A 14335-nucleotide genomic window follows, 5' to 3' on the forward strand; every position below is an offset into this window, starting at 1 on the left:
AAGCTCGCGTGGTTAATAGGTGGCTCAGAGGCTGGTGCCAGCACAGAAATTTTGGGTTTTTTCACCATGGGGAGCTTTACTCGGCACCCGGCCTGATGGCCCCAGACGGGTCCCTATCTCCAAGGGGAAAACGGATCCTAGGCCAGGAGCTGGCGGGGCTCATAGAGAGCGCTTTAAACTAGGTAAGAAGGGGGACGGGGCTCAAACAAGGCTTGTTGGAGCTGTGCCGGGGGAAACAATGGCTAGGCCGGGGAAGAAGGCGATGGCCCAGCTGAAGTGCATCTACACTAATGCACGCAGCATGGGTAACAAACAGGAGGAGCTGGAAGCCATCGTGCAGCAGGCAGGCTAGGACTTGGTTGCCATCACGGAGACGTGGTGGGACCGCTCCCACGACTGGAGTGCTGCAATGCCTGGCTATCGGCTCTTCAGGAGGGACAGGCAGCACAGAGGGGGTGGTGGCGTGGCTCTCTACATCAGAGAATCTTTTGATGTTGTGGAACTCCAGGCTGGGAATGATAAGGTTGAAACCCTGTGGGTTAGGATCCGCGGGAAGGCCGGCAAGGCTAGCATCCTGGTCGGGGTCTGTTATAGACCGCCGAACCAGGATGAGGAGACGGATGAGGAGTTTTATAGGCAACTGACAGAAGTTGCAAAATCGTCGGCGCTTGTCCTCGTGGGGGACTTCAACTTCCCGGACATATCCTGGAAACACAACACGGCACAGAGAAAGCAGTCTAGGAGGTTTCTGGAGAGCGTGGGAGATAGCTTCCTGACGCAGCTGGTCAGTGAACCTACCAGGGGTGGTGCCCCGCTAGACCTTCTCTTCACAAACAGAGAAGGACTGGTGGGAGATGTGGTGGTCGGAAACTGTCTTGGGCAGAGTGACCACGAAATGGTAGAGTTCTCTATTCTTGGTGAGGCCAGGAAGGGGACCAGTAAAACTGCTGCATTGGACTTCCGGAGGGCTGACTTTGAGCTGCTCAGGACGCTGGTTGGCCGAGTCCCTTGGGAGGCGGTTCTGAAGGGCAGAGGAGTCCAGGAAGGCTGGGCGCTCCTCAGGAAGGAAATCGTGATGGCACAGGAGCGGTCCGTCCCCACGTGTCCAAAGACGAGCCGGCATGGAAGAAGACCGGCCTGGCTCAACAGAGAGTTGCGGCTTGTGCTTAGCAGAAAAAAGAGGGTTTATAATCTTTGGAGAAAAGGGCAGGCCACTGAGGAGGACTACAAGGATGTAGCGAGGCTGTGCAGGGAGAAAATTAGAAAGGCCAAAGCTCATCTGGAGCTCAACCTGGCTACTGCCGTTAAAGACAACAAAAAATCCTTTTACAAATATATCAACGCGAAACGGAGGACTAAGGAGAATCTCCATCCTTTACTGGATGCGAGGGGAAACCTAGTTACTAAGGATGAGGAAAAGGCTGAGGTGCTTAATGCCGCCTTTGCCTCAGTCTTTAGCGGCAATACCGGTTGTTCTCTGGATACCCAGTGCCCTGAGCTGGTGGAAGGGGATGGGGAGCAGGATGTGGCCTTCGCTATCCATGAGGAAATGGTTGGCGACCTGCTACGGAGCTTGGATGTGCGCAAGTCGATGGGGCCGGATGGGATGCACCCGAGGGTACTGAAAGAACTGGCGGAGGAGCTGGCCGAGGCACTTTCCATCATTTATCGGCAGTCCTGGCTATCGGGGGAGGTCCCAGTTGACTGGCGGCTAGCCAATGTGACGCCCATCTATAAGAAGGGCCGCAGGGCAGACCCGGGGAGCTATAGGCCTGTCAGTTTGACCTCAGTAAGGCTTTTGACACCGTTCCCCACAACATTCTCCTCAAGAAACTGGCTGCTCGGGGCTTGGACTGGCGTACGCTTCGCTGGGTTAGAAACTGGCTGGATGGCCGGGCCCAGAGAGTTGTGGTGAATGGAGTCAAATCTGGTTGGAGGCCGGTCACTAGTGGTGTCCCCCAGGGCTCGGTACTGGGGCCGGTCCTCTTTAATATCTTTATCGATGATCTGGATGAGGGCGTCCAGTGCACCCTCAGTAAGTTTGCAGATGACACCAAGCTAAGTGCGTGTGTCGATCTGCTCAAGGGCAGGAAGGCTCTGCAGGAGGATCTGGATAGGCTGGAGCGATGGGCTGAGGTCAACTGTATGAAGTTCAACAAGGCCAAGTGCCGGGTCCTGCACCTGGGGCGCAACAACCCCAAGCAGAGCTACAGGCTGGGAGATGAGTGGCTGGAAAGCTGCCTGGCCGAGAGGGACCTGGGAGTATTGGTTGATAGTCGGCTGAATATGAGCCAGCAGTGTGCCCAGGTGGCCAAGAAGGCCAACGGCATCCTGGCCTGCATAAGAAGCAGTGTGGCCAGCAGGTCTAGGGAAGTGATTGTGCCCCTGTACTCGGCTCTGGTGAGGCCGCACCTCGAGTACTGTGTTCAGTTTTGGGCCCCTCGCTACAGGAAGGACATGGACGTGCTCGAGCGAGTCCAGAGAAGGGCGACCAAGCTGGTGAGGGGTCTGGAGAACAAGCCTTACGAGGAGCGGCTGAGGGAGCTGGGCTTGTTCAGCCTGGAGAAGAGGAGGCTCAGGGGCGACCTTATCGCTCTCTACAGTTACCTTAAAGGAGGCTGTAGAGAGGTGGGGGTTGGTCTGTTCTCCTACGTGCCTGGTGACAGGACGAGGGGGAATGGGCGAAAGTTGCGACAGGGGAGTTTTAGGTTGGATGTTAGGACGTACTTCTTTACCGAAAGGGTTATTAAGCATTGGAACGGGCTGCCCAGGGAGGTGGTGGAGTCACCATCCCTGGAGGTCTTTAAAAGACGTTTAGATGTAGAGCTTAGCGATATGGTTTAGTGGAGTACTTAGTGTTAGGTCGGAGGTTGGACTCGATGATCTTGAGGTCTCTTCCAACCTAGAAATCTGTGATACTGTGATACTGTGAATTCATTAGAGAGCAGAAGTGGGGGACAGCCCTGCTCTTGTGAGAGAGCCTGAGGAACCCCTAACAGTGCCGAAGGGCAGCAAAAGTACGATTGATACCAAGATCATGTAAAATCCTTTTTTCTCTCTTTCTCTTCCCCCATTTCTTTTTTATGTATTTACTTATTTATTTATTTTGAGGGGATGCATGAATGAGAACCCTTTATTGTAAATACCGTGCATCTGAAAAGGTGAGCCTTCAGGCAGACGTACTGGCAAGCTTTGGCTCAGCCCCAGAACTACATCATCATTGGCATAAGCACGACTGGTTGGGCAGAGGGCTGTGACTGGAGTGCTGCGAGGGACGGTTCTAGGCTCATCAGGAGGGATAGGCAGGGCAGGTGAGGCAGGGGGCTGGCGCAATGACACGGTTGAGAGCCTCTGAGTGAGGATTAAGGGACAAACCAATAATGCGGATGTTGTTGTGGGAGTTGGAGACGGCCTCCCATCCCGAGTGACTACACGGATGGGTGGTTCAACAAGGAATTAGGCAATGTCTCCAGATCAGCTGCCCTTGTCCCTAAGTGGGTGGGTGACTTTGGGTTGCCAGATGTTAGCAGGGAATGACAAGAAGCAGACACAAACAGGTCCAGGAAATTCCTAAAGCACCTCGATGATAACTTCTTGATCCAGGTACTAAGGGAGCTGACTCGGAAAGGTGCCCTTCTAGATTGCTGCTTGTAAACCGAGAATGTCTCCTGCGTGAAGTGGCGAATGGCAGCCATCTTGGCTACGGTGGCCACAAAGACGTCGAGCTGAAAATCTTTGGTGATAGGAAGAAAACTGCCAGTAAAACTTCCACCAGTGGCTGTGCCACTGCCGCAGACTCACCACCGGGTGCCGCCTCAGCACAGGTTGGTGGAGCCAGAGTGCTCTGGGGGGGTGGTGGTGGGATTTGTGTCCCCTCATCTTTGGGGAGCACCACGTTGTCCTCTGAGGGGAGTGGCGGCTGCCCCCTGCTCCTGGTCAGGTTCCAGGGAGCAGGGAGCAGCTGCCCCGGGAGCGGAGGATTCAGGAGAAGCGGTGGTGGGGGACCGGGGTGGGTGGGGGCCTGCAGCAGGCAGGAGCCTGTGGGGTGCAGGGGCTCCCTGTGCGGCATGGCCCCCAGGCCTCAGCTCCAGCGGCTGTGGGGCACCAGTGTCCCCATCACCATGGGCTGACCCCAGACACAGATGGGGGGACACGGAGGAGCAGCGGGTAGGGGCAGCACCGCAGGTGGGAGCAGCACCACACGAACTGTGAGCCCGGCACCCCAGACCAGGCATTGGCCTTAGGCAGCGGGTGGAGGATGGTGGGGATGTGAGCGGGCTGGTATGGGATCAGCATCGCTCCAGGGATGGGGGCAGCAAGCAGGCCCTGGAGACAGGGGTGGGGGTAGTTTGGGGTACTTTCAGGTTAGTAGGGTTTCCTTGGTTTTCCACCTCCTCTCTTTTGCAGGGGTGCCAATGCTGCTCCCGTCTGTGGTGGAAGCGGGCCCTGTGGTACCGCCACTGGTACCATGGAGCTGTGATGGGGAGCCAATGGGCCGGCTGTCTGTAGGGGTCCCCAGGAGGTGCCTGTCTGGGGTGTTCGCGGTGGGTTGGGGGATGCTGGGGCTGGGGCTGCTGGTACTGGAGTTGCCAATACCAGCATGGGCTGGGGAAGCTGGGGCTGGGCGTGCTGGCACCAAGTTGGGGATGCTGCTACCAGTCCTGGACAGAGATGCCGGTAGTGGTGCTGGGACCTTGTGGAGATACCAATAGTGGAGCTGGGGGCAATCAGGGTGCTGGAGGTGGTACTGGAAGCGGGACAGTGATGTTGGTACTCGGGTGGTGATGCTCTTACTGGGGCCATGTTGCTGGTACTAGGACAGATTTGGTGGGGCATCTCCACTGGTACTGGGATGCTGATGCTTGTACTGGGACAGCAGTGCACGTAGTGGGACAGCTGTGCTTGGAACTGGGACGGTGATTGTGCACCTCAAAGACTGGTCAGCCCCTAGGAAGTAATGGCTGCATTCAGAGGCGGGGAAGAAGAAAAAACAGGTTCAACAAAAAGAGCAAAGATCAGCCACGCTTCTCACGGCATCTGCCTTTGCAAAGGCAAGTGCCCTTCAAAGCCCACAGACATCGTGTCAGCTCCTTCAACTGGCTGCCAGCCTGCGACTTGCCACCCGCAGAGCATGAATGCCATCACCTTGGCAATTCAGGAAATCACTAGGTAACATTCCCTAGTCTCAAAGACAGATTCTGTAGCCGGATAAATCACCATTGGAAATCGGGTAAAACAAGAGTTTTACTTGAAAGCCTATGAGCAAGAAGTGTAAGCTGAAATGCAGAATTTCTTCAGAACTTTGCTGTGACACTGTGCCAAGCCGTGAGGTCACAACACCTCTCCGTGATGCTGCGAGGGCCATGAGGTCCCAACGCTGCTCCGTGACACCGTGAGGGCTGCAAGGTCACAATAGCTCTCGGTGATGCAGTGCTGGGCCGTGAGGTCCTGACACCCCATTGTGACGCTGGGTCAGGCCACAGGCACTGCTCCGCACCGGTCCTGACAGCAGCACTAGCTGCAGCTGCAGCGGCGGTGGTGGAAGCATGGTGCGAGTGTGGGGAGCCACGGCCCCTGCCTGCGTCCTCTTCCTCCTCCTGGTGGCCCTGTGTGCCTGGGGTGCCCAGGCTGCGCCATGGCGACCACCGGGAGCAGGTGGGTGGGCAGGGCCGGGGCCAACACCAAACCCTGGGCGGCATGGTGCTGCGCGGCACGCATATGGATGGAGGGGACGGGGACGGGATAGCAGCAGGGCCGGGCGGGCACCGCGGGCAGGGGGCAGGCAGGAGGCAGAAGCCCCGCAGGGTGGCACGGTGGGGCCGTGGCTGCTGCGGGGTTGTTTCCTGCCGGGGGGGCCGTGAGTGGCGCTGGGGCCGAGAAGCCTGGGTCTGAGCCCCTGTGGGGCTGAGGCCGCTGGCCCCTCTTGGGAAACTTCCACCTGCATCTTTGTCCCGTGACATTGCCTCAGCCCCCTCAGTCACTGCAGGGTGCTGGGGAAGAGGGAGAGCACAGCATGCCATGGCAACTTCTCTCATCTCTGCTTGATTTTAGATGATGATGGTGTTGCTTCTCCATATCCAGCTTCTCAGCTGGATCATGGTTTGGAGCCTCAGGAGGATCCCCGAGGTACGTTGCGAGTGTGCTTCCTTGAAGGAAGATGGCTAATGGGCTGTAATAGTTTATTCAGGGTCTTCCAAGTGCGTTTGTGCCTTGAGGGGGCTTGCACAAATGAGCCCTGAATATTTCTTCACTTGGAGAGATGCCACCCCTGCCCCTCTCCACAGAGAGGGAAGAACCCAGGCTTTTCTTCCTATTTGGGCCATGTCATTACCTGAGCCCCAGCCAGTGCCTCCCGGTCACTGAGGAAGAGGCAGGCCCCAAGAGGCAATGGAAGCTCCCCTTACCTGTGTCTGATCCCACTTGTGCCCACAGGCAGTACTGGTCAAGTGCCTCCATGGAATCCTGCTCCTGAGCCTGCCAGTATGGGTCCCACAGGTGGTAAGTTGTCCGTGTTCATTTCCTTGCTGTTTGTTAACGGTCTGTTGAGCTAGCTCAGCAAGGGTTCAGCTGCTCACTGGCCAGGGGGCTTCTCCATGACAAACATGGATGATCATTTTTCCCGGGGTCTGCACGCTCCCCCTGCAGTGGGGTCTTCCTTTGTGTCCAGCAGAGATCTTCCCGTAAGAAACACCTGAGGGGCCACACCTTTGGCGGCATGCTCCCTGCGGGGTGTTGCGCACAGCCTGGAGAGAGGATTTGGGAAGAGGCCAAGAGGGAGCCTCCAGCTCAGCAGGCCCCTTTGCGGCTTTGGAAATCCTGGCTCGTGTCTGGGTCCCACATCCTTGCCTGAGCCCCCTCCAGTCGCTGCAGGTCACTAAGGAAGAGGTAGATCACACCATGCAAGGGGAATGTTTCTCTTCTGTGCTTGATTGCAGCAGTTCTCGTAGGCTCTGGCTACTCGACACCTCAGCCTGATGTGGACCACGAGCCTCAGGTTAATCTGCCAGGTAAGTCAGCGGAAGGAAGGAGCATCTAGGTGCTGCAGAGCCAGCAGGCACCTTGCGCTTGAGTTGAGACCTGGGGTGGGCACGGGGAGGGCCCTTCTCCGGGCGGCTCCACGCATGCTTAGTTTGTACCAGCACGGTGCCACTGCAGGCACCCAGCAACTGTTTGCAAGATGCTCTTGAGTGGCAGGGAGAGACGAGTACCATGGAGCAGTCCCCTCTTTGAACTGCATTCTCTGTCACTCTGGTCAGAAGGAGTATGTTGACGTAGTTCACAGGAGGGACTCCACTTGTGTTTACAGATGGGACCGAAGGCAAAGGTGATCCAGGTTCCCAGATGGGTTCCAGGACTGAAGCTCTGGGAGATGGCCTGGGTAAGTTGTGGCTTTTGACTTCCTTTGAGAGCTGCCAGTTCAAAGCCCAAACGTCAGCCAGGCATCTCTGCAGGTGGGAGGGTATAGACCGGCACGTGTGTGTGCCCTGTCAAGGCACGAGCCCTGGTATGCTCTCCTACTGAGCTATTGATGTAGATGGCGCTGGGACAGAAACTTCTCACGGGTCTTTGGTTGCAGAAGTGTCCCCAGGGAGGGCTTTGCCAGATCCTCGGCTGCTTCCGGCGCTGGAGCCCAGCTGGTATCCCAGGGGTGGGTAGTCATTTCACTGACTTCACAAACTAAGCCCTGGTTCTCCAAATTGCACTGGTGCCAAAGTTAACTTCCTACTTTCTCTTCAGGTCCTCTAAGAGCAAAGGACAATGCTGAAATAAGAAAATCTTCCCCAACATCCTCTGACATCGTAGAGGATATCATAAAGGAGTTAGAGGAGGCAGCACCTGGTGGGTATATTTCTCTCTGTCCGCCATAAGACTTGGGAAGGTGAGGTTCTAAATCCATGTGTGGACACACCGTAACCTGCACAGCAGGAAGGGATGGATCAGAGCGGAGACACTCAATTTCACACCTAGCAGGCACTGGTGAGCCTCAGAGAAGGCCGAGAGCCTCTGCTGCCGCTTGTGGGTCACGCCGTGTCCCAGGGGCAGCTGCTAGCCCAGCATTACCATTACTGGTCCGAGCTGTTCCGTGCAAACATTGGTATCCAGCCAGCAGCAAAGGGCTTCTGCTGAACTTGTGTTCAGCTCCCGCACAGCGCTGCTTGCAGCTGGGCGAGTTCAAGGCAGGAGGCACATCCCAAGCAGTGCTTGCTGTCCCCTGAGCAGGGAGACACATGTCACCAGAGGGAAGAGCACCCTTGGGCAGAGGAGGGAAAGCGCAGGCAGATTTGGGGCAGCGGCTGGGATCGAAGCAGCCCAGCCCAGCCCTCTCGTTCTCCTTGATGTCTGAGGATTCTCGGTGACAGCCTGCAGGCAGGGGCGAGTTCAAGCTGCACACCCAGCTTGATGCCCGACCCCTAACTTGTAGGAGCTGAAAGGAAAGGCACTTACCTCAGTCTCAGCTGATTTAGCTGTCCACTTCTAGTTGGGTTTCAAATGACTTGGCCAAACGTCTTGGGATGGAGTCAGCATAATGGGATGGACATGCTTCTCAGAAGGGCTGTTCCTGCCTCTGAACTGGATGCAGCTTTTTTATGTCCTCTTTGAAGGCACGAATTGAGCGTCATCTTGCAGTGTACCAAAAATGCACTATGTGCGATGTGAACAAGAAGATCTCCTGCAATCTCCTGGTCTCGCAGCAGGCCAGATTTTGCTGTCTGTGCTGGTAGACTGCCAGGAGTCGAACACTTAGATTTTTCTTTGTGAATGACATGTTGTTTGGAGTAGTGAGTACCTCCCCCAGAAGCCCAGGCCGTAGCTTCTAAACTTTAGGGATGTCTTTTGAGAAGCACTACCTTCCAAAGATACCGTCCTCGAAAGGAGGAGCAGTTCCTTATAGTCACACTGTCCTGCTTTCTTTCTAAAGGGCTGGTTAGAGAGACTGTGCCGAAGGAGGTGCTTTGGCAACGAAGCGGTCGCAGGCTGCCGCTCCCTGGCAAAAGAACAGAGGCAATGAAGTCAACTGCCACACGAGGTAAAGGCTGTTTCTTGGTCATCCGCTGTCACCAGCCAGAACCAGCATGCGTGTGCAGGTTCTTGCCCTGGTACCCGCTCTTGCAGCTCATGTCAGCAGCCAAACCCAAGAGTGTCAGTAGGCAGCAAGTGTTGCAGAGGAAGTCAGGAGTGGCTCCCTGAGGATGGCTGTCTTCCCCGGGCTGTGACAGCAGTGCAGCGGAGGGACGCTCACAAAGCTCTGTGGCTGTGGTTAGAGAGGGGTCACCTCCCAGCGCACCCAGTTCCCAGGGATTTTGGAACTTTGCTCTTGGGGGAACAAGGCCGTCAGAAGCCCACTGAGCAGACAATGGGAAACGGGACCCCTCCTGTGAGCTGAGGCCCAGAGTGATGCCCTGACTCAGTACAGATGGGGCACTGCCTCACTGGCACTCCTGGGCTCCCGAATTTTGTTCAGTTTTGTCCCTAAGGCTCCGAGTGTGCCTCGAGCAGCGAAGGTGGGCAAGCGCCTAAGAACTTTGAGAACTCCAAAGAGCTGGGGGAGCAAACCTGAGACACTGGGCTCTCAGCATTATGGCAGGGAAAACAAAGGATGGAGGGAAAACAAAGCTGAGAGGCAAAAGGGAGGCTCCAGAGTGCCTTGAGTTGCAGTGCCTTTGGCAGATTCCCCAGCTTCTGCTGAACCTCAGGAAGCATTGCGGCCTGAGGATTTTCACTTGCTCAAAGATGCTAACCAAATGAAACAGAACACTTCCTGGCAATGTCAGACCTCCTGTGAGATTACCAGTAGTGCGCAGGACACGGCAATGTCCACAATTGTTCTTGCAGGCGTGGATGGGGAGAACAATGCAAACACTGCAAAGCCCCAGAATTTCCGAAGGTACTGCATAGAAGGCGCTGTGGCAGTCTTGGTTCCCTTCCTCGTGCTTGTGACAGTTGCGTGCTGCGTGCTTATCTGGTGTTGGCGGCAGGAAAACCGGTGAGTTGTTGTTCCCCCGCTCCCTCTCCTCCTCTCCCCCTCCCAAATTCTTTACCGTATCTTTGTTAACATTATTATATGGCTGCTGCCAGCCAGGAAGCAGTTGTCGTTAGCGTATTGTGAAGTGAGCAGTTAGTTTTTGACCAGACTCTTCTGAAATTTCTGCTGTCCAGTGTTTTAGGTGGCCTCTAATTCCTGGGCATTCTGTTCTGGAGCCCATTTTTCTGTTGCTGGTCTTAGCGAAGCTTGGCCCTTCCGCAGCAAGAGCAGAGCCAGGGACAGCCGTAGGCAAAGCAAGGCCAGGAAGAGAAATGCAGGAGCTGAGAGAGAGTGCCATCAGAGAGAGAAGCGCAGCAGTGCCAGTTCCCCCCCAGCACAAGGCACCCTGTTCTGGGACGCCCTGAATTGCAGGTGTCCGCCTCAGCCAAGGTGTGCCAGCTCCTGGGAGCATGGGGATGAGCCCTGCCAGCTGCTGGCATTGCCTTGGAGAGGGGCAGTCAGTGTGTCACAGCCGCACCTGAGCGCTGCCAGCGTGCGTGTCTTCAGCACACACAGAGCTTGTGTGTTTAATTACACATCCCAAAGAGCGGATGGGCAGCACCTCACCGAACAGGGAGCCGAGGCCGTCACCTTGTTGGTCCAGGGCCAGGGCCGGGCAGGGAGCTGAGTACTGGTCCTTGCAAGGCGCTCTGAAAAAGGGCAGTCGGTGGCTGTGGTGACTGGGCCATGCAGAGCCCGGCTGTGGACCCCTGTCTCTGCGGGCGCCAGGTCTTCTTGCTGGGACAGCACGTGCAGAGCAGGCAGGTCAGGATGGCTGGCGAGGCACTGGGGAGGAGACAAGCTGGGGCAGGATGTGGAGGGGAGCAGAGTCCCAGCGGAGGGCACAGGGCACCCTGTTTTCTGCACAGAGCATGTGTGCCCACAGCTCACGCACAGCCGGATGCCTGCACCCCGCTGCCTCGCACCCGCCTGGCACCGCAGCCGCAGCACGGCCTCAGCAAATTCCTGTCTCCGCAGGCGCCTCGCCGCAGCCCAGGCAGCCCAGACTGACACCCGCAGCCGCTCCGTGAGCCCCTACAGGCAGCCTGACCACCGTCGTACGCCTGAGAGCCAGGCCCGACACCAGCGGCCACCATCAGTGCCTGGAAGACCGACCCGCCTGCCACCAGCCCGGCCTCCACGGCCCCCACGCACGGCAGCAGACCAATGGAAGGCACGCGACCGGCCCAGTATCCCCCAGTCCTCGTGGACACAGACATCACCTCCACGGCCCCCTCCACCCTCTTCCAAGGGCTGGGGCAGGCCCCCCCGGGATGCAGCCTTGGCCACACTTCCAATAAATATTGAATAATACAGCACAGCAGTCCGGGTCTTATGTACAGCAACACCCAGGAACCCACAGCAGGACTTTGTGACTGATCGAAAAGTAACCCTGAGGGTCCTCGGTGCTGGGGGTCAGCCAGACTGTGCCCACCATGCAGGGAACGCAGGGGAAGGGAGCTGGGGAGCAGCACAGCAGGAGCAGACAGAAGGGCTGTGAGCGCGGCAGCGACCCTGCACAGCGCTCACCCGAGAACCCCCTGCTCAAACTGGCAGTGCCGCAGCCACACACAAGCTCGGGCCCTTCCTGATCCTGGGCCGAGGCCAGGCTCCCCACAGCCAGCCCTCCTCAGGTCCTGACACTGCACGGATGGCCGATTTTGGCCAGGGTGCCCCATGCCAACGCTCCTACGGCTCAGCTCTCCTCAAGGAGTACAAGAAAAAATTTCTAACTCTTTGGAGTCAGGGCTGGGATTGCCACACGCTGGCACAAGCAACTGGAACCAGAGGGGAGACCCGAGGTGCTGCCACCACCAAAGGTAAGAGATCCTCATTTGAAAAATCTCACTTGAGGGTGGCCGTCTCCTCCCATGTGGCTCCTTGGAGGAGCAGAAAGCTCGGGTCGAGCTCTGGAGTCCCCTCTGGGGGTGAGGATGAGTTGTCTCCCCGTGGATGGGCCCAGGGTTGGAGGGCACAGGGCTGAAGCTCTGTCTTCTCGGGGACAGCCAAGCCTCACCTTCTGTCCTTTGCCATGTACAGGCCTCAGCTTCTTCCTCCCTCAGATTTGTCTGGGGCCAGAAGCCGAAGGAGAGAAGGCTCTCAGTTAACGGTTAACCGGTGCACGGTTAACGGTTGGACCTGATCATCTTGTTAGCATTCACGAAGACACATAAGCCACAAAGTGATGATATGAAGGTGCTTTTATTAGGCGCTGGAAGTTAGGGGCATGCCTGCCCAAATCTAACTTCGTCCGATTTGTTCACTCAGTTCTCTTTTATCTCCTAAAATATTACATATGCATTAAGTTTTACAACACATCTATGCATATTCATTTCCTAGCTCCTCCTAGCCCCGCTTTGTATGCTAATTATCTAATCAGTCCTTCTGTGCTTGCATATCACTCTCTGGTGGTCGTCCGGGTGGTCGTCGGGATGAAGTAAGATGTCTTCATCAGAGCTGAACTTTTTACCTTTACCTACCAGTAAATTCTCTGATGATTGCCCGTGTGGGATCTGTACCACTTGTGTCCATGGTACCTGGTCCTCCCTTTTTCTTCTAGATCCTTTTTGGTGGGCTACCAATATCCCTTTATCCAATTTTGGATATACCAATGTTTCTCTTATCCCATAATCTGTGCTATTTTCATGTGTTACTATGCACCGGTAGTTTCCTTCGTTGACATTAGTAACACTAAACAGGGTTAGGGTGGTAGCTCCTCTCAGTTGTAGGCCCAGTTCTGGGGTATTACTTACGTACGCCTTCCCCTTCCGTGCAGCCTTCAATCCTGTATTGTCCCCGGCTGTGTTTATGTCTATTTCCTGGCTCTGTCCGGAGTCATTTATTTTCCCCCAGACCACCTGTAGAGAGCTAATTGTTATTGGTTTATCGTCGTGCATTCCACATTCCAAAGTAACATTTTCTCCTTTGAATATTTCCTCTTTCTTATATTTTTCTGGTATTTCTAGGAGCCCAATTACAAGGTATTTACACAAAACAATTACTGTTGTCGTTACCGTTGTTAAGAACCCCGACATTGTATGGTTATATGCGCCTCATCTGTAGTTTTGTATCTCCGATTGCTCGCACCGACCAAAGTTCAGGAACCTTTTTCACCCGAGTGTAATGAATCCAAGCATCCACCCCTTCTACCTTTACAGCTGTAAAAGTAGTCAATAATACTTGATAAGGTTCGGCCCACCGTTCTTTCAGGGGTTCTTCATTCCAGTTTTTGATGTACACTCGGTCGCCTGGCTGAATGTCGTGGACAGGGTTTTCCAGTGACAACGGTCGGTTCCACACCAAAACACTTCGATGTTGAGCTAAAGTTTTGCCAAGAGACAATACATAATTATAAACATCCTGGTTCCCTGTTATGTGCATATTAGGATTTGGTTCTGAGGATTCATAAGGCTTTCCATATATAATCTCGTATGGGCTTACTGCCATTCCACTCCTTGGCTTTATCCTTATTCTCAGTAAGGCTATAGGCAAAGCTTGTGGCCATTGTATTTTGGCTTCCTGGCAGATTTTACTGATCTGTCCCTTTAGTGTTTGGTTCACCCTTTCTACCTGTCCACTAGATTGGGGTCCCCATGCAGTATGTAAATGCCAAGAAATTCCTAATAGCCGGCTTACGTCTTTAACCACAGATGCAACAAAGTGCGGTCCCCTATCCGAGGATATTCCTAACGGTACCCCGAACCTCAGAATGATTTCCCGCAAGAACCATTTTACTGTCTCTTTAGCTTGATTGGTGCGACAGGGAAGGGCTTCTGGCCATCCGGAAAAGGTGTCAACCCCTACTAACAAATACCTATATCCCCTAGTCCTAGGTAACTCTACAAAATCAACTTGCCAGTAATCTCCTGGTTCTATCCCTACTCTCACTCTTCCCATTTCAGCATGTTTTCTTGCTACTGGATTATTTTTCAAACAAATCTCACACTTTGACGTTACTGATTTTGCCACTGTTAACATATGTGTAGAGATAATGCTACGTTTTAAAAATGTTACCATTGCCTCTGCACCCCAGTGACACTCATTATGTCTTGTCTGAAGTATTTCTCGCATCACCAAGGGGGGTATTACTACCTGGCCCATAGCGGTCACATACCATCCATCAGAGTTCTTTCGGGCCTTTAGGAGATTTGCTAATTTCTCATCCTCTGGCGAATATCTTGCTTCCTTGGGAAGATTAAGACGAGCGGGGCCTACCTTGAGTGGTACCAGAGCCATCACATTCCACACCTTCTGAGCAATTTGTCGAGCTGCTCGATCTGCCAACCGATTCCCTTCTGATATCTTTGAGGT

General features: G+C 54.9%; 1 protein-coding gene across 6 annotated transcripts; it reads left to right on the forward strand.

The window, feature by feature from the left end:
- The first annotated feature begins 43 nt into the window (after positions 1–43).
- Positions 44–11340, forward strand: LOC136790686 (uncharacterized). Of its 6 annotated transcripts, XM_066995998.1 has the most exons (9): positions 2205–3824; positions 4408–6498; positions 6936–7007; positions 7307–7378; positions 7577–7648; positions 7738–7839; positions 8921–9028; positions 9835–9985; positions 11003–11340. In XM_066995998.1, the coding sequence occupies exons 2-9, from the start codon at positions 6483–6485 to the stop codon at positions 11334–11336; spliced, it is 927 nt and encodes a 308-aa protein (XP_066852099.1). In that variant the 5' UTR covers positions 2205–3824; positions 4408–6482; the 3' UTR covers positions 11337–11340. The 6 variants fall into 6 exon arrangements, 1 of the variants encoding a protein (XP_066852099.1); XR_010831105.1 differs by lacking the exons at positions 9835–9985; positions 11003–11340 and having other exon boundaries at positions 44–3824; positions 4408–7648; positions 7738–8954; XR_010831106.1 differs by lacking the exons at positions 9835–9985; positions 11003–11340 and having other exon boundaries at positions 44–3824; positions 4408–7007; positions 7307–8954.
- The last annotated feature ends 2995 nt before the right edge of the window (positions 11341–14335 follow it).

Source organism: Anser cygnoides, chromosome 4 (genome assembly GCF_040182565.1).
Source record: "Anser cygnoides isolate HZ-2024a breed goose chromosome 4, Taihu_goose_T2T_genome, whole genome shotgun sequence".
Lineage (NCBI taxonomy): Eukaryota > Metazoa > Chordata > Aves > Anseriformes > Anatidae > Anser > Anser cygnoides.